The 26,131-nt window shown below is 41.5% G+C and overlaps 1 protein-coding gene across 4 annotated transcripts; it reads left to right on the plus strand.

The window, feature by feature from the left end:
- Positions 1-36: 36 nt before the first annotated feature.
- ogfod3 (2-oxoglutarate and iron dependent oxygenase domain containing 3) lies at positions 37-25,671 on the plus strand. 4 transcript variants are annotated; one of them, XM_080478843.1, is made up of 9 exons: positions 37-242; positions 1,416-1,690; positions 5,077-5,152; positions 5,280-5,322; positions 7,103-7,167; positions 7,608-7,664; positions 8,633-8,786; positions 13,297-13,420; positions 24,208-25,671. In XM_080478843.1, the coding sequence occupies exons 1-9, from the start codon at positions 175-177 to the stop codon at positions 24,342-24,344; spliced, it is 999 nt and encodes a 332-aa protein (XP_080334969.1). In that variant the 5' UTR covers positions 37-174; the 3' UTR covers positions 24,345-25,671. The 4 variants fall into 4 exon arrangements, with proteins under 4 accessions (XP_080334969.1, XP_080334970.1, XP_080334972.1 ...); XM_080478844.1 differs by having other exon boundaries at positions 1,464-1,690; XM_080478846.1 differs by lacking the exon at positions 7,608-7,664 and having other exon boundaries at positions 1,464-1,690.
- The last annotated feature ends 460 nt before the right edge of the window (positions 25,672-26,131 follow it).

Consider the following 26,131-nt stretch of genomic DNA (forward strand, 5'->3'; position numbering starts at 1 on the left):
CCAATCCGGTGGCACGCTCTGCGCACACCCGGAAGCAGGGCGGTTCATGCTGTTGGTACGAGCGGTGGCGTGAAGTGAATGGCTCCGGAAGAAAGAAGAAAGAAGAAAGACGAAAGACGAAAGAGCAGCTGTACCTGAGTAAATGTCCCTGAATCGGACGTCTTGAGGCTACACATGGCCCTGGTGCGACAGAGACCCCCGAAAGGAGGGAACGCCTCCGAGATCGAGAAGAAAATTAAAAGGTGAGCTGATTTGAAGATGCTATTGTGAGGCTGCAGTGTTTCTACCACTCAAATCTCTGCAAACGTGCGGGGAATAAACGTTTAAAGTAGCTATAGATGTGCTAAAAATCTAAATAACCTAAGTTGTCCTTTTGTTTACAGTCGTGGTAAAATACAGAAAGGGGCACAGGTGTGTAAGAAGCTCTCATTTATTGCCCCCCCCCCCCCCCCCCCCCCACAAATAATTCCCCCCACATTTACTCCAATTAGGACTTTAAACGTAACTATGTAATTTTGAATATCATTATAATATTAAGTGATTATTACCTGTAATATTTTCACACACACACACACACACACACACACACACACACACACACACACACACACACACACACACACACACTGCTAAGATCCACTGCCTTCCACACAGAAGCATATTAACTTAAAAAAAAAAAAACGACATAAAAGTGGACAACATAAGCTACACCTCTACTATGAAATTATATAACTGTAGAAATGATAAATGGTGTGATCCTCATTTAAAAGGTTAAAGCCAGGCGTGTCAAACATAAGGCCCGTCAGACAAGACCGGCCCAGCAAGAGGCTCCAACCAACAAATACCCCTGACATGCCATGACAGCATCGCTGATATTATTTGCTTCACAGCCATGCTGTCAGGAGGAGTGTGGGGAAAAGTGTTTTTTGGGACATTTGACTGTATTTTGCACGAGAAGGTATCATTAAAATTGCCTTTATGTTGAGATTGTAGTCGTAAGTTTCAGCAGTAATTGTTTGGTTTTGTGAAAATGGCAAGTCTCATCTCATATTCTCCGTGCCACGACATTGAAAGATTTTTAAGTTGAACATTGAATGTGGCCCCTATGCTACACTGTGTTGGACACCCCTGATCGAAACATACTTTGTGGCAAATTTTATGCATTTTTGTAAAAAAAATAATGTAAAAAAAGTCACAAGTATGTAATTTCCTGAAGTATCGCTCCTTGTTACGCTGTGGTAACAACCTGACATACTTCGGGGAGAGTATTTTACAGTATTTTGAGAGTGTTTCAATTTTGTCTGTTAGAAATGCAGGATGTGTTTTTTTTTTTTTTTTTTTTTTTTTTTTAAATATACAAAGTATGATGTTTGAGACATAATACTCGATCCTTACAATATGTCCTACTTTTGCAGTTTCAAGTATCGCTCAATCACTTCATTCCTTTGCTGCTGTTTGCTCAGAGGGAATGCCCTGCGACAGGGATCTTCGTGGCGAGGATCCCGTGGACTGGCTGTTCTGCTCCTGGTCGTCGTGTGCATGTGCGGAGCGGCGGCGTGGTTGTACGTGACCTCCCTGGACAGTGACATCACAGAGGTTTTAGCCAGCCAGAGGGAGCTGGTCTCCCCTCAGCCCAGAGTCTACACCGTGCAGTGCTCGGAGGACTATGAGAACCACAAACGCTATCCAGGTGAGGCTCCTGGTGATTCACTGCGTGGTCTTATCTCTCCACGGGGTTTGGACGAAGACAAACCTACTTCATAACACATTAACTGACTGTGGGGAGTCGCAACTGATTACCCCACAGTAATTTCAGCCGTTTCGCACAGGTAAACAGTATCAAATCTACCCAGCAGATGGCACTATAACACAATTGTACTTTTATTGGAGGTCCCACTGAGTGAATTTATGAATGAAGAGCTGTATCAAACAGTGGAGGATTTGAGCTTTTCGGTTTTTTAAATGAAGATATTTTCTTTAGGAATTAAGGGGTAGGGGACATCTCAAAGCAGTTGAATCAAGTCAACTGGACTTGACTATGCGTCTTAGAAGGTGTTTCATAACTTATCTGAATGACTTTATCAGTTTATGCTGTTCCTAAGCCAGCTTAGTCAAGGGAACAGCATGAACTGAAAAAAACAGTTGGATAAGAGGTGAAATATCTTCAAAGACACCTTGAAAGAGTATTCGTATCCCTTTGACTTTACCAGTTTTGTCTAATTTACTCACTCTTTTAGTTTAATTAGGTGTTTATCTTCTAACAGACATCTGATGCCTTCACAGAATACAGTTATGCTCTTCTTTGTGTTGTGCTATCATGTAACATCGTAACAAAAATACATTGAAGTCTCAGTGTGACGTGACAATATGTGGAAATGTTCAAAAAGTATGATTGGTTTTGTTGGGTCTAAAATTTAGAATATCTGGAATGCAGAGTGCATAAAAAGACAATTTATTGTAATTTTGTCAGTGTTTTACTATATATATATATATATTTTAGAAAAGTTGACACGGATATATTTAAGATATCTCGTGAAGCTGTAGTTTAGTTACAATCAAAGTTTTTTCTAACGAACAAATCCTGAATTATATCAGTGTGAATTTTTACCTTCTGCATCCCGGTGTGCAGTCGACTTCAAACGTAGGCCTCGGCACGCTTGCAAACAAACTCTGGGAGTTTGATTAAAGTCTGAATGGAGTCACAGGAAGTGACTGGCTTCAGAAGCATTTCGCCTTCATTGTTCATCTGCCTGGCAGAGGAATTCCTGCTGCTGTTTTGAAGCATTGTGTCGTGTTTAGCCCGCCTCCCAGCATTGTTTATGGAAGACATGTTAAAGAACATCCAGCACTTTAGAAGTCTGACTGCTTGAAACCATCTTAAGTCTATTCATGGGGACCGTATGACCACTCTAATTCATTTCTTGGTTGGTGCCACCATGATGGATTCTGCTTCCTGTTGTAGAATCACTTGCATATACACCATTTTCCTCAGTTGATGTGATATTGGCTCCTAGTTATTGTTGGTGTTTAATTCTATTCTTTCCTCTGCAAGTGAAACGAATCCCTCCTCCTTGGATGGATCACAAATCCAAAGCACCATTGATCCGCCTCCAGGCTGAACAGCTGCAGAGGTTTTATAGTTTTTGTTTTTTTTTTTCCCAGGAATTCTGCACATTACCTTTTGATCCTGGTGGACAGAAAAGTCTATATTCATCAGTCTTTGGAAGCTGCTTCCAAAAGCTCTCTGGCTTGTGTAGATGTTCGATTAAAAAGTTGTGTCGCCAGCTTTTAATGCAGGGACAAGAGAAAAGTTTCCTTTTTAATGACTCTTGTGAAGGTCGCTGTAAAACAGCACCAGTCTGCTAAATCTTCCTGAGGGTCTTTTGTGGTCAAATGGGGGCATTCGTTTAACTTTTTGGCAATCCTTGTGGAAACTTCCAGCCCCAAGTCTGAACTCCGCGATCTGTTAAAGTTCCACTCTTTAATTACACGACAACCCGAGGAGAGAGACAAATGAGGTAAATGTATTCTGTCAGGTGCCGGCAAATCATTGGGAGAAACTCTGGGTTTCCAAGGACAGTTTAGCAAGGCGAGATGAGGCATCAAACACCAACCGGGCTGCAGTTGAACATGTCAGTTGCCTCAATAACTTTGAATATGGTCAACTATGTGATTTGTGATAAATACAAACACTTAAGTAGTTTTCTTTTTTTTTTTTTTTTTATATCTATGTGCTTTGAGAAAAGTTCTTGGCCATAATTTACACTTGGTGTGACGGGTTCCTTATATTTTATTTTATTTTACAGTTTTACAGGTACAGTTTTTGCAGCTGTCAGTGTTTGATCAGTTTTTCAAAATATCTGTGCTTTTAACTTCTTGAACAGCTTTAGAATAATAAGAGCTGTCAGTTTAAAAGAGTAGTTTGTATTTCCAGAGCACATAAACTACACACTGAAAACACATTTTCCGATGAAATATTGCAATAATTATTCGACTATTTATACACAATGATGAGCTGGTGGGAGGGGGTTGCTTATTCTCTTTGTATGGACTTGACTAGTCATATTGTATTGGTATATATAAACTGTATCTCCGTGAATTTACATTTTCAACCGATCTTTTATCATGCATTACATGAGACATGAGAAGCCAATCAGACAATGCACACCATCATCTGGCAGGTGGAAATCCTCCCGGAAATAATCCTGAAGTTTCTTGGCTGCCCAAACTTTTTAAAAACCAAATAAAAATAAATAGAACCAAAAACTTGCATGGAATATCAGAAAACACCTTATATTTTTAAGTTTTCTACAACTTGAAGCTGCGTCAGTTTTGTTCTCGTTCAATTATTCAAGGTTAATTAAAGTTTTATTTAGAAAAACAAGAGCTCAAGCCCCCGGGTGATGTTTAATTTACAAGACGGGAAGCAAAAGAAAAATTGTCAAATTTGGAGAACGCGCCTGATCTTGCTGGCTAGAAAAGGCCTGAGCGAGTTCAATAATCATTACAGATTCTCTCCACTGCTGCTTTCACCTTTATTAATAAATGAGGGGTGGCAGGTGAGCCAAGGTCAGCGAGCTGATGGACGAGAGGGAAGATTTCAGGTAGTTTTTGACATTCGTTCACAGCTGTAAACAATTTCTGTGAACAGGAGGAATAAAAGAATACATGTGTCAGGCTTCTTAATGCACTCCCTCTATTGCAGAAACCCGCAGTGTTAATAAGTAGAGCCGCCTGTGAAATACGTTAAACTGTCGGGACAAATTGGATATTTGTCTTTTTTAAAGATGTGAGGACTTCACGCTGTGGGTCTCCAGTGTCTAAAGGAAACCCAGCAGGAGGCGCCGCTTTGAGGAATAAATTAATCCGGTTATGAAACAGGAGAGGAGACCTGAAGTCTGCGGAAATGCTCCGCTGCAACTTTTTTTTATTTCATTTCCTCATCAGCCAGTCTCACTATTTCTCTCATTGTCTAATCTCTTTTTCCCTGTCACTTTCATTCTCTCTGTCTCTGGCTTTCTTGTTTTCTCTCTCTCTCTCTCTCTCGCTCTCTCTCTCTCTCTCTCTCTCTCTCAGGCTGCACCCCTCAGAAGTGTGGCCGGGCGGTTACAGACAGCGTGGTAACGAGGGAAGAGGCTCAGGTTCTACGGAGGTAAACCCCCCACCACCACCCCCCACCCCACCATACTTTCCTCCACTCCTCATCCTGTGTGGTGACTGTCTTCCCTTTGTCGCTCTCCTTTCTATCTTTCTCCCGTTCCTCTATCTCTGGCTCACAGGCTGGCTGAGCGGGGCCTGGCTCTGGCTGGATCCGAGGGCGGCGTGAGTACATCACCTTGTTCAACTGTTGGACTAACGTGACAGCGAGGCGGAGACTCACTGTCTCATAGAAATTCTCCACACATGAATTTATTGACAGTTTTTCATGCCGTCCTCATTTTCCAAAGTGTTTAAGTTCGGGGATGACCTTTCAGCACGGTGGAAAGGCAAAAACCTGGTGACATTACACATAGCGGTAAAAGTAATGCTTTCTCCCTCACAGCTGTTTTCTAACTAAGCCAATATATTGCAAACTTTCAGGCCGAGTGGCAGGAAAGTCGTAACTATCAGATTTTAGTGCAACTGAGTGAAAAATAAACGTGCAATGTTTCTTTTTGGCCATCAGATGACAGTTGTGTCTTTTCAAAGTCGTTTCTTAAAGAGAATAAGTCACTGAAACAGGAAGTTAAGGGTAGATGAGAGCTCAGTGGTGCATACCTGAATACACGAATACCTTCCTTTTTTTACTCTCCAGATACAATGTTGAAAATGTAATCAAATTGATTTCTTTTTTATCATTTTTTTTTTTTCATACATCATACACGTCATTCATATAAACTTTCTCCGCTGTGGTGCATTCAGGAGCAACTGGAAATCCAAGGAAAAAGTGAAAATAAAAAATAAAAATCAATGAATAAGTCAAAATAACAGATAATGAAGTAGTTTCCTACCTTAAACCTTAAAGATTAATTATAGCAATTGTTAAATCCAGTATTTAACTTGAAAGGCTCCTAGTGTTTTTCTTACTTGGGGGGGGGGGGGCTTTTTGAGCACCAAAACAGAAACCCTCAGAAACATTTCTTATTTTTGCTCATGAGAAACCTTCCACCTTGTTAATAAGCAGCCACTGGGTAAGTAAACAAGATTAAAAAAGTTCAGCTTTATCGTAGGTAATCCTTTGAATCTGTAAATACATACTGAATTAAATAATTAATGAGCTGGTGGTCGTGTTTATTAGTAGCTTATTAAAAAACTCACCGAGGCACCATCTGTTTCAACATCTGTGTTACGTGGCCTGAAGCCAATTCCTCTCCAAAGAAAGACCTTTAATTTACCTTCAAATGTACAGTATACCATTTTCTTTTCCATTCAAAGCTTATTAAAAAAAAGCTAATGAAAGAAAATTACAGACACAACATCATTAAGATGAACTCTTGTGTTTGGCTCTGAGGTTGCCAGCTATGGACCGGGAGTCATGCCACTCTGGAGTCCGCCATCGTTGTTCTTGTCAGTGTGTTGTTGGTGAAACGCTGTGATCCTGATGTTACTTAGTTAGCGTCAAGGTAGATAACTTTCACCGCAGTAACGCGGCTCTGTGTGATGAGGTTTCAGTATTATGTCTATTCCTCTTACTGAAGCGGTGAACAAATTAGAAGCAGCAGTTATTATCATTGGAGAAAAAAAATGTATATTTTCGGTATATGTTTTCACACTCGCATCGATCTCAGCCAGCTTTAACATGCAATGGAATACATAGACCCCTTCCTGTATGTGACCACTAGAGGGCCTCCTGCTACAATAATCAAAGGTGTAGATTTATTAGACGCTTTGAAAGACGAAATGGAGTCGCGTCTGCTGAGGTTTGGACGATCCTTCTACTGATGCTCTCCGTCCTCGCAGGTCCTCGTCCACTGATGAAGGACCTGTTTATGAAATGTTAAGTGAAGGGAGTGAAAATAGCCACTGAGAGAGCCGTGTCCCAAATGGCCTGACGAGCATTAATAAGTGTGACGCATTAGAGGGAAGGGGAGATAAAACCTTTTCTGTCTTTTGCTCCCTGCAGGCCTCCATCCTGGACCTGCACTCGGGAGCGCTGTCCATGGGGAAACAGTTTGTCAACATCTACAGGTTGGGAAAGGACACCTTCACTTCATTGATCGCTTCTGCTTCTGCATGCCTGCAGCAGCATCATGCAACCCAATATGTAACATTTTCTTCCGAATATGGAGCCGGTCATCAATCTTGTCACACACACACACACACACACACACACACACACACACACACACACACACACACACACACACACACACACACACACACACACACACACACACACACACACACACACACACACACACACACACTGGAACTTGTTCCTGCTGAAGCAGTCAGGCGTTCAGAAGCTGCCGTGGTGTTGTCGGTGGCTGGAGTGTCTGGGTAATGACGCACGGCGCCGTGCAGCAGAGCGTTAATTTATGCTAACAGATCCCGTCTCCTCCGCTCCCCTCCCACTCCACCCCATCCCCCCCCTCTGATTGGCGTTGTCTGTGATTGTGTGGCGGCAGGTATTTTGGGGATCAGATCGGAGACGTGTTCACCCTGGAGGACTTCCAGCTGTACAGGTGACTCACGAGCCTTGATTGAAAACCAGCCATGTGTCTGACATACAGTCGCAGAGCTTTGTTCCCCAATCGTTTCCTTCTTTCACTCAAGTGAGAAGACATAAAGGTCTTCTCCTGTATTTGACCAGCTTGTTCTGATACTAAACAAAAGAAATGTGTTCGCTTTCACTTTCCACTCATTCAGAAGTGATTACTGCAAATGAACTACACACAAATAAGGAAATCTGTTTCTGCTCCATTGTTTATTTTGTTGTTACAATACTTACTGGTATTAAATCTTGGGAGCGGTTTACATGACAACAAGTGACAATGGAAAACCTCTGTTGCGTTTACACAACAGTGTTGCACAGGGAGCCACAGAAAACACAATTTTTGAAAACGACCCTCGAGGTGGAACTTTTCGAAAATGGTCCAACTCCGTCGCCGTGGAAACGGGAGGAAAATGCAAATTTTGACATTTACAATTTTTAAAACTTGTCTGTAATTGGTAGTTTTATAGTTGAGTCACCCGGAATAACAGCTGAATTGAGAATGTTTATAGCGTGTTGCCCTTTTGCGTGTGTGTGATTTCATTACAAAAACAAGCAATGATTCATTTTCAAAATGTTGCCGTGTAAACGTGAACATTTTCTGAAACGAAAACACAAACAACGCGTTGTCACTTGAAACATGTCAGGTCAATGGGCCTAAAGACACGTAACCAAGTCTCAGTTGCATTCAGGCTCATGTTAAGACTTTCCATACGTCATCACCAGCAAACAATTACCACAGGCATGAATGAAATGATATATTATATTATATACCAAGATAAATTTTGGTACCAAAGATATTTATCTCAAATACCAATTAGAGTCCTTAGTTTGCTCTGAATTTGACCACCAGTGAATCACAATTAAAGGTCACGATGCTCCAAAAGCATCCAACCACAGCTGTCCACCTTACACATCTTGTCTGTACTTGATTTTTAGTGACATACGCGGGCGAATCCAGACGATCATCGCAGAAACGTTCGGTCTGGACCCAGCGCTGATGTACCTTACCAAGCCCACCTTCTTCTCCAGAATCAACAGCACGACAGCCAAAACCCAGCACGACGAGTACTGGCACCCGCACATCGACAAGGTGACTATAAGAAGACATAAGCATCGTATCAGCGACTTGTGCGCCTTCCTATAACCAAACCAAATGGATTGCATGTATTGATTTTGTCGGCGGAGATGTGCCGCAGGTCTGCGTTTTTGAAACAGTACTGGAAGCGAAAAAAATCAATGTTGCATCCCTCGTGACGAGATGTAATTTGTTCATGTGAAAAGGGCTGAAGGCAATTGTCTTCATGTGTTTGGTGGATTGACTGAAGCTGTAAACAAAGCTCTCTCTCTCTCTGTACCAGTCAGTCTACTAGCAAACCCTTCACTGATATCTGCAGGGTGGCTCACACTCGAGGTGAGAAAGTGCAGTGTAATACACAAACTCTCGGATGTCTCACAATTGACCTTTTGTTTGCCACTTAAGCCCAAAAAACTCACGTCACGGCGGCTGACATTACCACTCCCATAATTCAATCAAAGAAGAGGTGCGGACATGAAGGGGAGGACGGCTGATGTCCGGAGTTTCTGAAGGTTGATAGTAATCTTTGGAAATAAAAAGACATTAAACTTGACACTGACATCAGGATTGTTGAAAATGTTAGAAAAGAATCGGATTGGATTCTGTGTTTTCATTGATTCAAGTCAAAAGCAGTTGAGAAGGACAAAAACCTGACATGTCTCACCAGGATCAAGGAGCTGGCCAATGAATGAATGAATGAATGAATGAATGAATGAATGAATGAATGAATGAATGAATGAATGGTTTATTTCGGTTACAGTTTCAGTGCAAAAGTTGACTGTTTGTGCATTCAATTCATAGTGCTTTTCAGTTCACGCGCACATGTTTTTTCATACTACACAATTTTATCCCATAAACACGATGGCGTATTAAATATATCGAAAACTTTGAATGTGTGCTCTTAGAATGGTTCAATCTCACCTTCTAGAAAAGTTGTTGCGGGTCTCTACTGTGAGTCCCTGAGGATCTCGTCTAACCCCCCCCAGCTGATGTAAACGCTCTACGCTAAACCAGACATGTACGTGTGTTTCATAATCCGCCGTGGCTATCCCGAACGGGGAGGACGGAGATCAGTTCAGATGAGCTGACTTTACCAAATCTTTGAAAAATAAGTGGCGTTCCCTTTTATAATCATCTTTCTGGGTTTAAAGAAATCTCATCTCTGTTGGGTTATATATTGTTCATGCTTTAGTATTCACGAAGAGCAGCTTGAAGGCAGAGTACTTTAATTTTCATTTTATACGTTGGGCATTGTCATGAGACGTTAGTTGTTGTGGGATTGAGAGCAGACCTTGAATCAAGTTCAGACAAACAAGATTTCAGGAGAGAAAAATGCTTTAAAACTTCAATGATATATGTAATTCAAATTGTGCAAATGATGTTTTGTAATGCTGAGTAGTTTTACAGTCTATTCAAGCATTATGTAATTCCATAATTCAATTCAGATCAGTTTTTAGCATCAAACATATAAACATCCATTCATCTCATTTCCTTTTAAAGAGAAGCCTACATATGTAGACTTATAGGCCTTATTAGGCTACAATCACCCCTTAGGACGAAAAGGCATTGTAATAATCCTGATATAATTTGTTTTTTATGGATGTTTTTGTGTGTTTAGTACATTACCTACAGGAGGCTTTGTTACAGTACATTTTAAACCAATGACATCAACTCCGCAGCTGAACCTATATTAGAACTATAACGTAATACTGTGGTTTGTCGTGGAGGAAAAATCAAAAAGGATTTACCCTGATGGCAACAAGGTATGTTATATAAATCTTTAGCATTCTTCTACAGATATCAGGAACAGAAAAGTGCATTATAAGAACAATGTGCACTCTTTTTTTTGTTTTTTTTTAGACCTTATGTAAGAGAGGAGGTGTGAAGTCGGGTCTCACTTCAGACTAAAGTGTGCCACCGTAGATATTAAAAGATGCACTTTGTTGCAGTCGCTTCCAGAAAATCTGGAAAGTCGATTTGGGATGGGGATTTCGGTTGCCTCATCTTAAATGTCAGCCTCTTGTGGCTTGTGAACAACAACTTGTCTCTTGGGGATGTTTCTAAAAGAGTCAAGTTTTTTTAAAGGTCAAACCTTCATCGTTACTTGAGATCGCCTTTGTGTTAGGGATCATTTAACCCTCCTGTCGAGCTTCAGTTTCAATCGTAATCGAAATAGACTTCTCCCGGTGAACAGGAAGTCAGACATTTACTTTACCTGTGGTTTTTCTTAGGACGCATTTCTGCCCTTGCTTCATCCTTTTGTTCTCGCCAGCATCTCTGGTGGGGTTTTTCGCGGCCATATTAATATTTGTCACCTCATCTTCTCCCGCTGGTCCTCGACAGCTGGAAAAATTTAATTTAGAAAAGAGCCTCTTCTCCTCACCCATCTGCTTCTGACGCCATCTTGGGTCTAATTGGCTCACCCAGCCCTCATTTAAATGTAAATGGCCTCTGACGTCTTCCTCATAGGATTCTTTTCCTTCCCCATCGATCATAGAACTGATATGGTGTCATAGCAGCAGTTGGAACGTGACGGTGGTGGAAGTGTGTTTTTATCTCTCATGGCAGAACGCGATTGGATTGTGTAATGGAATTGAATTATAGGAGTTGGTATTAATGTCACATGCAGTCACTCCTCATTTTAAGGAAGTTTGTTTGGAATTTAAAAAAAAACAACAACAAATTATGCTGTGTACAGTTTGTCACGCATCTGGAAGTTTTGGTATTTACACAGTTCATCAAATTGGTCTCCAATCAACAGATGTGTCCGCAGTGTTTAGTCACGATGACGCGTCAGTATGGAATAGACCATACTTTATTAATCCCAGTGAGAAATTACATGCGGCGTTGCTTCACACAGAGGAGAATCTTAAAATGTCAAATACGCAAAAAGAAGAAAATATCAAGTAAAATGTACATGGCTTGACAGTGGATAAATACAGTCAAGTATATACATGTTAACTAACAATGCTGAAACCAAAAGCTGTGCAGCGTCTCAGATAATTTATGTATTTTTTTTAACCTTCTTTTAACCAGGAAAAACTTTGAGTTAAAAAAAATGACAAAACAGGCAATTGTACACATAAAACATAAAAGAAAATGTCAATAACAAGAACTTGCGGAAAGCAAATTATAGGAAAATTTGATGTCAAAAAGTAACAAAGTAAATGATGAATAAATAAAATGGCAAAAAAAAAAGAAGCTTAAAGTAAATTAGGGAACTAAAATAAAATGAAAATTTTAAGCAAAATTGTTTTTCTTTAAAAAATATTTTTTACTTTTAAAATGGCAAAAACTAGCTGACCAAACATTACTTCCGAAAATAATAACATTCTCAACATAAAGCCAATTTTAATGAAATGAATGGCTCACACGTTTAGGAGCTGGAATAGACCGAAACACAGATAAAATGGTGAGTTTTGTCTATTGGTGGCCAAATGATTGTTAATATGTTCGCTGGGTCATGGCAATATTTCATGTATTATTCCTCCAACGGAAGAAAATCAATCCAAAAGATGTGAATCGTCAAAACGATTAAAAAAAAAAGAAATAATTCAGCTGTTAAATGTGACAATGTGAGAGACTCGGACCAAATATCACATCAGCATCCTGTTAGTGCTGCTGGGCGATGTGCAAAAATAACAGGCCCCCAGCTCACATGGCATGAATGAATTTCCCCAACATCTTCAGGCACAGGCTCCACACTGTCGCTGCAGTATTCCATGTATCATTCCAGCTCGTGTTTAATTAATCCCAGAGGTTTGATAATGAGGGCAAGTGAAGTGAGGAGTCAGCAGGAGGTGATCTCGGGAGAGCGGAAGAGACAAAGCATTGCTCCTCGCTACAAGAAGAGCTGACACAGGGGCCATAAACGTGTTAGCTGGGGTACGACATGGTAAAAGTCACGCATTGTGAGCTTTTTCTGTTAAGTTAATTGCACGTTAACATGGAGCAACCTTTAGCATTTCCGTCTTTATAGTTAGGACTCCTGAGAGGAACGTCATTTGTTACTATAATGAGAAATCCAGGCTTTTTTTTTTTTTTTTTTTTATCCTTCGCTTCAACTTCACACAATGTAACTTAAGGATCATTTTGACCGACAGTTTTCATTTTGTACCTCAAGGTCTTTGGAAAGGAAGTGCAGGTCATTGGACAGATTTAATTTGGAGACCAAGGGATGGAGTTACACCAAAAATAGAAAAAAGAAGGTGGAAAAACTTTTTTTGAAGTGTGATTTGACAGTTTCTCTTATTCTTTATTCATGAACTTTGAAGACTCGGGGACTAATCCTGCAACCTGCCACTGAGGGGGCAACTGAGGCATTTTGGATTCACTTTTAGAGAGTACTCATAACTTTTTATAAAGTCACTGATCTGAAAGTCTTTCTGGAGACGCCCAAGCACTGGAACTGGGCAACAAATCAAAACGAAAGCACGGCCGACCTAAAGTCCAGAATATAGACACATTTGATATATTCCCTTACCCTTCAAGCATAAACTTATCCTCCTTTCTCACCACCTGCCAGGTGACTTATGGCTCTTTCGACTACACCTCCCTCCTCTACCTGTCTGACTATGGCTCCGATTTCACGGGAGGAAGATTTGTCTTCATGGACCAAAATGGCAACCGGACAGTGGAACCAAGAGCAGGTAAGCGTCGACCCTTAAAGGCCAAATTTGAACTTTTCTTCCACTTCAGCACAAATACAGTGCTTGACCACTTTCAGGGTGGAACATTATGAACATAGACTTATCAGCGGTAAATGTAATAGTAAGTCCATCTTATAGACATTTGGAGATGGGGGGATCAAACCAACAACTCTGAGATTGGAGGACCTGCCTTCTTGTAAATGATGCCAGAACGATGAGGGACTTCATTATCGAAGCTTTGTATGAAATTATAATTGGTACGTTTGGCTGCATTTGGGAAACCGAAGGTGGTTTTTAGCACGCTCACGAGTGGGTGTAATTCTCTCTGAGTGGGTAATTAGCAGTGGTGAGTGCTGCGGAGTGAATGTGCGGGGGATTAAGTTTAAACTCTTGAGTACCCAGAGGGATAGGCACGACAACGTATTAGTCGTTGATGAAATAATCCCTTGTTGTTTACACAGAATATGAATACATTGTGTTCAAAATAGTGAGGATATGTTAAAGTTGCACTTAGAAAATAGCTTGGAGGTGCATTCTGCTACCATGGGACACGGCTGTAATGCGAGTCATTTTAAAAGGAATTGAGATCGGTTACCTGGGGAGTTTCTGGCATCGCAGAGAAGTTTCTGAGCTGGTCAGTTCGAGGTAAGGTGCCAGAATTAGTTTATTAGGTCCCTTTAAATTGGACCGTAAATTTTCATTCTTTTTGCTCTACTTTCACTGTGCCATAATGACTTTCGACCCATTTTCAACTTTTCCTACACTTCAGATCCAATCCCTGAGGTAGAATCCGTCTCACAGCCAGGTTAAAGCCTGAACAAGCAGAGGTGTATATTCATGTTCTTTTCTTTGACCTTTGGATGAGAGCTTGAAAGTGTAGAAGCTCTGATCCAAAGGTCAAAGAAAAGAAGAGCGACATTACGTGACGTACAAAGTGGGATCAGTGCAGTATGTGTAAATCAACTCAACCTGTTCAGGAACTCAGTACTTTGAAGTGCAAAACCAGAGAAGGAATTGAAGTCTAAATTAGGTTCCTAAAAAGTTTGTCCTCAAAGATAGTTCTCACAAAAGACCACAAACGTTAAACGGAACGATATTGTATTGGTCGATTGAAAGTATGGCCAGTAATTGTGCTTGGACACATCAAGTCAGAGTCATAAATACAATAATATGATGGATCAAGAGGTTAGGTGTCTGGACCTTAATGAATTATTAGAATGAAGATGAAATCCAGGCTAGTAGATGGAAATATATTCAGTGATGGTTTGCTGACTTTCAAATTTAATTAATGGGCATCAAAAGAGTATTTTGCCTAGTTTCTGTGCTTCATCAATCCTCCATGGACTTCTTATTAAAGGACGCACTGGAGAAAAAAAACGTTCTGAAATGAATGACTTTTTTTCAAAGTGTTGGGGGTTATATGAGTTAACCATAGATCCATATATATATATTTCTCTCCTTTTTTTTTAAGCTTCATACGATAAAAAAAAATGGTTTGAACATTAGAATCTTCTACTATCCAACTCTGGGTCACTGTGTTGTTGAAGTCCATCAGAGTTGGGGAAGGCAGTTTACACCCTGCAAAGGTCAGAAGTCCCACATGGGGCACTATTGCGTAGAATGCAGCAAATATCAACATTACCATTAACACTACCATATTGCAGTTGGATTGCTGTTACCGGTGACTCAACTGTAAAACTTCCAACTCCCAGGAGAATATGGACTGGGAGTCGCGACACTTAAACTGACACCCAAAACGCAACAGAAGTTTTCCATTTTCACTAGAGAACCTTGCTGTGTAAACGGGGCCTTAACCTCTGTTACAGAAAACCAGTGGGGAACATACAAACTCTATAGCGAGGCCCAGTTTAAAAGGGGAAAACTTTCTTGTGAAGCGAGCACACCTCCCACTTCTCCCCCTGAATCCCTTTTATTTATTTTTCCTCCGCAAGAGAATCCACAGATCACTGTGACATGACTGAAATAAATTCTCTCTGGTCCAGTATTTCATAGTTTGAAATGTTGGAGTGACCTCGTCCTTTGAAGAGTGTCTGGAAAAGTGTAATGTGAAGTGAAGACGGCAGACTCCTCCAGTCATATTTGACTAACGCGTTGCGTTATGCATGGCCTCTGTTAGCAGTGTTTGCTCCTGGATGTTTTAGGGCTCTGTCAGTCCATTCATTACGGACCGCATCTCCCTCGGCCATTCCTTCCCCTCAAGGGCGCAGCTTCCTCTCTATTATACCTGTCAGCAGGCCACCTCATGTCACTTCCGCTCACCTTGTCCCCTCTTGTCATTTTTTACCTTCATTAACGATTCCTCCTTCCTTGTTTTTTTTTAATCTCCTGCGGCTGTCTGTCATCTCCCCCATCCTGCTTGCGTTCCACATTTAATCAAGAGCAATTCGAAGAAACCAAACAAAAGCGCTTTGTCCTTCCTCTTTCCCACCTGCTATCCTTCACCTTTCGCTCTCCACCTTGTCTAAATCTCTGATGAGCCAGTCAGTCAAAGGCCTCTTACCCAGCCAGTGAGCGACAGGGCTGGCGGAGGTGACGGCGTCCTATGATGGAGCGGCGAGGGATGCCGCTTGAAGGACGTATGATAATGAAGAGCGACTGCGGTTCGTGCGGCGTCTCCTCTCTCTGTGACAGGTGTTTGTGAATAACACGGCTGCCATGGTCCAGTACGGGAGGTATCGGCCTGATCTTAAAGAGGAGGGGAGAGGGAGGCCAAGGAGAAGCACAAACACCAGCTCTCTGCGGTCCTTCCTGACACATTTTTTTAAATTCTCGGTAGAGTTGGAGCGAGCCCGAGAATCACAACTGCTGCCGTAGTTTTATTTTTTCTTTATCTAGAGAAGTGCAGACACATGCATAATGCATCAGTGGCCCGGGTTCATTTCATTCTTTCTGCCAAAGCGACGCCGTCACCCAATTGAGCGACTCTTTGCTGGGCGTCACGCTGGGCGAACCTGACTGCCGTGTTTTGACTTTCTGAGAGCACGAGCCTCAAATCTGGACGGGTGATTAGTTCACCGGGGTAATCAAGATGCTTCGAGGTGACGCGAATAGAAAGGTGTAATTATAACACCGGGAGGACAATCACAACTTTGCATCCTGGAGAGAGCGAAAGTCAAGAAGGAAATGACAACCAGCAAGAGGGGCGAGGGGCGAGGGGCGAGGGGTGGAGGTGTTTGTTGAAACTGCAGAGGATTAGTTGAGGACGGACAGGAAGGTGACAGCTCAGCAGAACATGGGCGAGTGTCCTGTAGGGACGGAAGTGAGCACTTGGGGGAGAGGTCAGAGCCGGCAAACGACTGGGAGATAGATTAAGAGCAGATATGCGATGGAGAGATAGGAGGCGATCGGCTTGGAGCGAGAGAGATAGATAGCAGAGAGAGAAGAGCACATCTGCCGCTCAGAGAAGGCAGCAGGGGTTAACCTGAAAGCTTATACGACCGCCGGGGAATCAGATAACCTCAGCTGGATTGACCTTGACCTCCACACCACTGTAAAAACACTCAATGCACAAAAAAATAAAAGTCTTGATTGATTTATGGCTCCGAGATTCCTATTTTATCTGTGCCATTTCAAAATTAGCGTAAATTGTGTCTTTGTTTTAAGATTTATTTTATAAAAGGGGACTGTCATATTCTTTGATTGGTTATGTGACTTGGAGCACTGTCCAACGGTGATCTGTGTATGAACCAGAATTAGTGCGTTCCTTCATAGTGAAAAATGTCAAACGTTGTCCTCAGAATGCGTCGTGTCTATTAAGAAACATTTGAAGCCTTTAATCACAATTTTCCACAACCGTATCAGATTTTATGCAGTATTGTGGTGATTACCATTCAGCGTTCTCGTTCGGTGCATTCACAATCAATGTATTTATTTGACTTCCCCTTTAACACTTTAATTGTTTAGCCCATTTTGCCTTCAGTTGACTTAAAACCTGTTTCCGTTGGTTCATGGAATTGTTTTCCCGTTTCCTCAAGAAGCCAGCGAGCTGTGCACCGCTGATTTACCAATACTCCCGCTTTAAGACCAAAACAGCCGTGAGCACGTAGCTTTCATCATGTTCATTTGTGAGTAAAACAGCATGTGCTCGGCAGTGAAAGGGACAACCGCATCCGTCTGGATGGAAGGGTCCCGGGTTGTAATTTAGATGCTAATAGATTTGGTACAGGTGTGGCGGTACCACACTTCATACCATGCAGCCATTAGCGTGAGCTTTGTTAGCCTCTTGTTACCTGATCATTTCTGTCCAATAGCTCGGCAGGTGTTCTGTTACGACTGTCTTGTGTCTGAGGCGACGGTGAACTTAATGAGATCTTGATAAAGCACCTCCAGAGACACGATTTCCCGAAGAGAAAGCGTGGGCCACACCGTCCACAAGAGCAGCAGGGTGTCACTTTCATTGCCGTTCCCATCTTAATAGGTGGAGGCGCTTCGCGGCCCCACATGCAGCGATGCAGCAGCACCTCGTCAACGAATGCAGTGAGGAGCCTCGATGGTGAAGAGACGTGTTTATAGTCTTGCAAGGATCACAACAACATGATTACATAACTGCCACATGGATCCCCTTTTGAATGAAGATGTAGCTGATCCGTACTAGATCAATTACTCTCGTGTCTGGTATCTAGTATCAGTTATTTTTAAAAAGTTTTTAAACACATCGAGGTATGGACTGCACCAGACCTCTCAATAAGTGTCGTCTGGCTCGAGGGAGCGACGTTTAATCCTTTACCAAACAAATCTTTCGCATCCCCGTTGAAGACCAATAAACAAACCAATACACTTTTCGTTGTGATGGTCAGATATTGTTTACCAGGCTCACATCTTATCTTGTTTATTAATAGTCTTGAGACAGTTGGATAATTTCAGATTGGCGCTTTTGCATTGTGACTCACACACGGAGAAAAAGAGTGTCCAATAGGTTTTCAGGCCTCGCCCTTAAGTTGCAACCACTCAGAATGTAATCCGGGTAAATTGCTGTTCGGTCTGGATCTCCAAGTGTGACCCATCTGAACTACTCAGAAGGATTTTAAATTCCAAAAGGCCCGATGTCATATATCTTCATCTAACTTTCATTCTTCAAGACTTCTCGCTGCTCGAGTCATTCGTCCTCGGCTAACTAATTACGAGGCTGTGAGAGTAATCGATAAATTGACTGGACAGCACGCCGATGCACCCCTTGGCCTTGCTGGCAGGCGACTCACCTCTAGCGGTAAACGTGCGTTTCTGCATTGATCGAGTCACGCACCGTTTAGCATCTTTTTAACATTCCAACCTCGTCCCACTTGGGTGTCTGAAGTTAAAGACCTCATTAAGTGAAAATCAGTGACGTGTGGCTGTTTATTAAAGGCAGAAAAAGAGACAAGAGGCTCAACTTGAGGTGCATAACGTCTCGTTAGGCCGATGACGGGAAGGAACAGGGTGATGGTGACAAAGCAAAACGCTATACAAAGTGAAGAGTCACTGTTAAGCCTTTGTTGTAAACAAGGAGGTCATTTTTCAATACTGAGGCCCCGTTTGCACGACTTTCCCCAAGTATTGTTGTGTTACAGTTGCACTTTATTCTTCAGTAGGTCACATTAGGGAGGCTGCAAGTGGAAAAATTACTTTACTAATTTATTCATAAACTTTGTTTTGACCCCACCCATTCCATCACCAAACCTCAAGCTTTAATCTTGATGCCCTTTTCATGCCGGTTGTTCCATTCGGAGTGGAACAGCTGATCTCGTCTTTATCAGGCACCGGCTCCTTACATGGATTTCCTTAGGCGGTCTAAATGCTCCAAGACCTGATGAGTCGAGGCTTTGAAGTTGAAAGCTTTCCTCTGACATTTTAGCTCTAATAAACTTTCTCTCTGACAAAGAGTTTTTAAGTTTTTAAGACTTGGAGGAGTAAAGTCAACATTAGATTTAATGTGCACGAACAAACTAACTTTATACGAGGCTTCAATAAAACAGTAGCTCCTGTGTCTTCCCGGTATTAATTCCACAGTTGCACGTTAAAAAATACTTTGTTATAGGAAAATATTAAATTGCTGTACTGTGAAAAGATTGATACTCTATAGTATTTGCAGAATTACTTGAGTACCGATGTCAGTAACTGTGTTGGATTTTAAAAAATGGATTTGTTCCTTTTTAACGACAGTGGGCGGATGGATACTAGCATTGCAGACTTTCTGTCTCATGGACTTCTCAAAAAACAATGAATATGAATAAATCACAACACTGCCACCTAGTGGCTAAATAGTATTTTTATTGGACAATAAAAAATTTTCATCTTGGTTTGAGTTGCATAAAATAGTTGGAATAAGACATGCATATCCTTCAGTGTTTATATATATATATATATATATATATTAATTATGTTGAGATTTTCTTTCTTTCCTGGAAGGATGTGAGAAAACTGTAATTATAATAGTAATAAAAAGTTGGTCTCTCACTTGTCGTAGCTCACAATTTACACCACAACCATCCCTGCCCCCATTATCCTAATGCTGCTGTTTCTCTTGGGTCAAAGTACATGAATTATACAGTGGAGTAGCGGCGAAAATGTAAATGCTGCCACATACAAGCAGTTTCATTACAATCCCTGGATAGCTAGTATTATGGATTGTCTCAGCGACTTAGACCTTGATCAATGACCGGAGACGACCGTTGGATTCCTTTATGATTGGATTCCTCCTCCCCCTCTCTGGGCATCGCAGATCTGTGTTAAACCAAGAGGCGATCAACCCCACAGGAGTGGGAGGAGCCATCTGCTTTGCGATAGTATTAAGTGCACCAGCTGAAGGTTGTCCTTGCTGGACTTTGAATGCCAAGAGTTCAAGGTTGTGTCAAGGATAACCTCGTACATTACATTTGTGGAAGATTGAAAAGGAACTGCTTCTAATCGCAATATTGGCTTTGTGAGTCCCATTCCCATGTGCCTAAGTGTCCTTGGGCAAAACCTTGAACCCCAGGTTGCTACCAATTACTTTGATTGTGTGTGTCGAGCAGAGTAAGAACACTCGATTTAAGAAGAGTCAACTCACCTACCTGACCTATTGATCAAAGCACCATTAAGTGGGGCAATTAAATGCAATTTTCTTACATCACTTTCAAAATAAAAGTCCAGATTAAACTGCCTCTCCACATACTATAATGGGACATTCAGTAACTTGGGAAGTCAACAACCAGTTGAACTGAAATATTTGACTGTAACAACAACGAAAGTTAACACACTGGCGCCTTCCTGGGACTTGGTAGTTTTGTAGTTGAGGGTCACAAATGATAACAATCCAACTTGGTCGTCTGTCCATGCGAATGTCCAGGACCTTGACATTGTTAATGTTTCGTGGCCTGATGCTCACTGCATCATTCTCAGTGTTTCTTCTGTTTCCATATAAATGGACATTGTTTTCAAACTGCTGTGTGTAACTTTTCTGAAGGAAAAATGCAAACTTGCATGTTTTCACTTGAAATGTCATGAAATCAAGGCGTTTGTTTTCCACTTTTGTCCCGTAAATACCCCAGTAAGTGATTTCTTGATGAGCATGTGAACCTTGTGGAATATCTCACCGAGCAGCAACTCTTCTTTTGTGTCGCCGCTCTTCCGATTCCGCTGCCGCCTTCACACTGAACATCGCAATTGCATGGGATTATTTTTTAAGATTAATTCTTTGTTGGATAATCCAAAGCTGCGACACTAATTTGAGCACTTGGAAAGGCCCTCGTTCCTCAGTGACTTAAAGCAAACAGACCACCACTTATTGTGTTGTTGCTCACATTCTTTTGTTTGCACGGTAATTCTCTTTCTTCCGAGTTTCAGCGCAAACAAGCGGGCACTGATTTCCCCCGACGTCCTCTGCTAATGTCCTGCCAGGGGGATTTAGATGCACGCACACACACATTCACACACACACGCACACACATGCGCACACATGCACGCACATGCACACACATGCACGCTAACACAAACTCATCAGCATTCGCTCAGTGGGAAGCAGCAAACACAAACGGATGGCACAATGATTCCAGGTTTTCTTTAATTCATTTCCACATAATGAGATAACCCCATTAAAAGGTGAAGAAATTGGAAGTTTTGTAACAAAACAAGACTCTGAAAACTTTTTTTTGCTCCCCTTTGATTAGAAATCCCTTAATTGTGGACTGCAGCCACAGACCAGCTATGTAAACATTGATGCAAAGGTCTAAGACGGAGCAGGCTGTGCTCAGAAACAACCAGACAATAGCTCATTAGCTGGCCCAACGAAGCAACACCTTTGATAAGTTGGGGGGGGTTACCCCAAGACGGCTTCACCCGGCTCACAGTTTGTGTTCCAGGAAACAAAGTTTTATAAATGTTGCAATCCGACAGTCAAAGGATCACAGTCCAGGTCTCGGTAAAATGCCCTGGGAAAAGTTGAGAGTGGCTCCGCTTCATGCTTCCAGTGTCTTTCTTCTCTCTTTTGGGCTCATCACGTTTTATCCAACATCAAAATGAATAATTCCTCTTTTTCAATAAATATCTCTTCCATCAAAACATGTGTTAAATAAACAGCCGAGGAAGTGTTTTTCTTAGCTTAGCACAGGGATTACAAAATCGGTACTTGGGATCTGTTCCATATTGCTCTTGATTGTTTAACATATTGAGAAAGAGAAAGCTAAGGGTTAAGCATTACATTTAGCCTTGATTTAGAAGGTTCAGCAGTTGAAATGGCAGCTGGAAATCACGGCCAGTGTATCTTTTTAGGGTTACTATCCCCTTCCTGCAGTTCATTTACGTACAACAGCAGGACTACAAACAATTGGTAATGCGTCTTATTTGACACTATTATTGGGATCAGAGGATCAATCCAGCTTCACCAGTAAATATTAAACATTCTCACTCAATTATAAGACCTCATTACATCTTCCATAATAACATCTGATTTACAGGGAAATCAGCAGATACATAACTTTTTCTATGTTGGGGCTCGTTCGCGTCATGTTTTTAGGTGACAACAGAAAGCTTATGGAAAGCTTGTTTTCTGAAACGAAAACACAAAAACGATACGTTTTCACTTAAGATGTTGTGTAAACGGAGCCTCAATCTCATGACGTTTGTTGATCACTTCGATCGTTTTAATATCTTCTCTTCCTTGTGAGGGAGGCATTGATGAACACTCGGCACAGAGCTTTTGATCAAAAACCATAATCAGGTATTTATTAACTGTGATTGTTGAAAGCTTTGTCTCACACCGAACAGCAATTTTTGCTCAAATGTAACAAGATATTGTTGACCGCTGTTACGCTCCCGCTCCCACCGCAGTAGAACAGTAGAACAAACCATTGCAAGGGCACTGTCTGTGCATTTGAATAACGTCATTATGTTTACAATAACATGCGGAGGACAACTTTTAATTTTCTCTCCTGAAGGGAGGGGGAAGAAAGATGCATTGCACCATCTCTTTATTTGAATTAACCTTTGCTAAATAGCTTTCCGACTGGAGGTTAGCCGCCACTGGCTCAGGTCCAGAAACGGATCCACTGACGCTCCACCGAGTGTTCTGGAGGTTAGTGGATAGTCAGCAGTGGATTAAACCGTTATGATGTAAAAATGGATGATTTGAAAATGCACCGTTCGGTAGAAGTGGATTTTTTTTGCCAATGTGCTGTTGATCAATAGTTGTGGTTTAAGGTTTTAATAAAGTTAACAGACCCTGATTTATTGGGGGGGGGGCTAGGAAAACTTTGAGAGGTCGTAATTGTTTTTATTATAAAGTCTAAAGAGTTGACAGTTGGTTATTTTCAGACACGCTGCAGTGCAGTGTGGCTCGGACAATTTTGAAGTGACCTAAATTAAGAATAGAGGACGACAACGACACCTAAATACTGCTGCTTCTTTTTTCGATTGAAGTTGATGATATTGTGTCGTCATTTACTTATGCACTTCTTGCGGTATTTTGCAAATTAAAAAGAAATCAGGTTTGATTTTTCTTGATCTCCAAGAATTCTGTGTTTTCTTCCCTATTATTTGTTCGTGGAATTAGTATTATCAATTGCACTAATTCAGCACTTCGTCTGATTGTTCTAGTTAGAGAAATTAGGAGAAATAATATTGAATCTGAAAACAAATTGTCGCATCATTATATGATTCATTATCTGATGATTTATTTTGATTGTAGACATAGATTAGAGTGTTATATGCATAGCAGTGGAAGTTAATGCAGAATTTCCTAATAATATTTCCTACTAGAAGCATATTTTATTCAATGTGAAACGCAAGGGTCCTACCACAGAACCCTGTGGCACTCCATGACTAACTTTGGTTATGAATTTCACAATATAAACCAAACGGCAGTGCTGATCAAATCTTTCCATGTGAACTTGAAGTGATTGATAAGAACGAGCCTCACTCTGATTTTACTTGTTCTCCTGCAACTGTAAACCCCATTGATCGATTGGCTTATTTTAATGTAACACGAGAAGAACTGTGTAAATACGTGCGGTGGAAGGTATTTCACAGGGATTGAGGTGGATCTTTTTGCTCGTAAGCATCAAAAGCCTCCGCAAGCCGTAGCCCGCAACTTTCTCCAAAATCAATCTTTGCATTTCTTTTCCCGTGCAGGTTAAACGAATAACAAATGTGTTTACTGTTGATCTGCTGCGGCGCATGTTTAGCCAAGCTGCTTCGCTGACGCGCGGTCACAGCTCCTGATTGCAGCGGCGTGTGCCGATCCGAATTTCACCGTCTTGAGTCTGAAGCAAAAACGTTGATGTGTTCCTCCTGAAAAATCTTCCTCCCCTGCCCAGGTCGAGTGTCTTTCTTCTCCTCCGGCTCGGAGAACCTCCACCGCGTGGAGAAGGTAACGTGGGGAACCCGCTACGCCATCACCGTGTCCTTCACGTGCGACCCCGCATACGCCATCTCTGACCCCGCCCTGCCCTGAGGAGTCCACGCATGATGGATGACGGCGCTTGCCAGCCCGGCTCGGATAAGCCCTGCAGCAAAGGGAGGGGGGGGGGTTGGAGGAGGGGGAGAAGAGATTTTAGTAGGAGGCTTTACTCATAAAAACAGTCAAAGTGAGTAACTTGAATCCTGCAAGAGGAACAAGTGGGGCGTCCCTCTTTTAGGTAGCGGTGTTTCCTGACTCGACGATTTAATCTAATCGCCTAAATCAGTTTCTTTTTTTTCTTTTTTTCTTCTTCTTGCATTATGGTAATCTCTGGGTTTAGGACCATCTGGGTCTCCACAATCTGCTTTTTCTGATCAGTCGGTGTGTGGCGTACAAAGACGCTGCATACCTGCTGAAAGGGATTGGAAGAGGCCCGGGCAGGACTGTGTGTTTTCTGTCATGTTTTTTATGTTAAGAAGGGCCAGCGATCCCTTGAAGGAGGGGTATAAACCTGGCAAATTGCCTGCTGATTCATCCTTTCAGCTCGAAATCCCCCCCCCCCCCCCCCTCTCACACACACTTCCCCAGGCTTGTAACCCAGCAAGGATTTTCTTCTGAGAAGAATCTTATCCTCGTCCAAGAGCCACGTTTCTTTTTAAGGTATATGTCCATTTGCTTTTGTGTGGTCGGTGATGGCGATTTTAAGTAAAAATGTGACCTGAAAAGTCAGTTTCTTTGTCTTATTTTAGCTCTGGAACTTCTTCACTGTCAACACTAACCCGGAGGAGTTGAGTTTTAAGACTGTTTTTATTGAACTCATCAGTATGATTCACGTCTCCATCTCAATTGATTGCTGCCAGAGTCTTATCTGTGCCCCCTTTGTGAGCGCGACACTTTAGGAATTGCTTGATTGATCAGACACTCCCTCCCGTTGGAGAAGCCCCCACCCTTGCTTTTCTTATTTTCCACTCGGCTGCTCCCAACCGTCTCCTTTCTCATTTCTTCTTCATAGATTCTGAACTTTGATTTGACGAAAATCCGTTATTTTATGTATATTTAATTTGGCAAACTTTAAAGTCTTAAATGTTCACGGTTGTTTATCCTGTTTTCTTTCCACAAAGCTTCTGTATAGTAAAACAAAACACAACTACGAGAGTGTACTTCATCTTTCTAAGGGCTCCACATGGGAACGAGGGTAAAAGGTACAACACTTGATTAATACAGAACTTTCTCTCTCTCCCGGGTCTAAAATCTTAAGCTTAAAATGAGCTGATGTTTTGCTGATGTGTCTCCTGCAGTGAACAAGCTACCAAGAGGGCCGTATTTTGTCTGAGCCTTTCTGCAAATAAAGTTATATGAAAACTGGCAACTAATTGCATTTAAAAAGTCTGTAGTCTGTGTTTATTAATTCACAGTTTCAGTATTTCATGTGTTTGTTTTGAAATGCACTGCTGAGGCTGTAAATACAGAGTATTCCCAAAAAGATGAAGTTAAACTGGTTGGGAGTAGTGCTGCACAGTATATTACAAATTCACTGTTACCGTAATCCACAAGCGCAAAATACATCGTTTGTGCCGTTGATTCACTAAAATCAAAAATGTGATTAACCAGTTTAAAAAACTTTAATGGACTGGCAAGGAAATAGTCCAGTTATGTGAAGAACTAATTTAAATATGTTAACATCATCTATATAAGTGTATTTTTTTTTTTGCCAAACTGTGTGAGTACAAACTAAATACTACAGTGCTTCCTTAATATTACTCACTTTTTTGTAGAAATCAACATTTTCATTCAAAGTTATCCAAAAGACTTTTGTTGCTAGGAGTTGGAGCAGAAACTCT

This window comes from Lipophrys pholis (genome assembly GCF_963383615.2).
Source record: "Lipophrys pholis genome assembly, chromosome: 1".
NCBI classification, from domain to species: Eukaryota; Metazoa; Chordata; class Actinopteri; order Blenniiformes; family Blenniidae; genus Lipophrys; species Lipophrys pholis.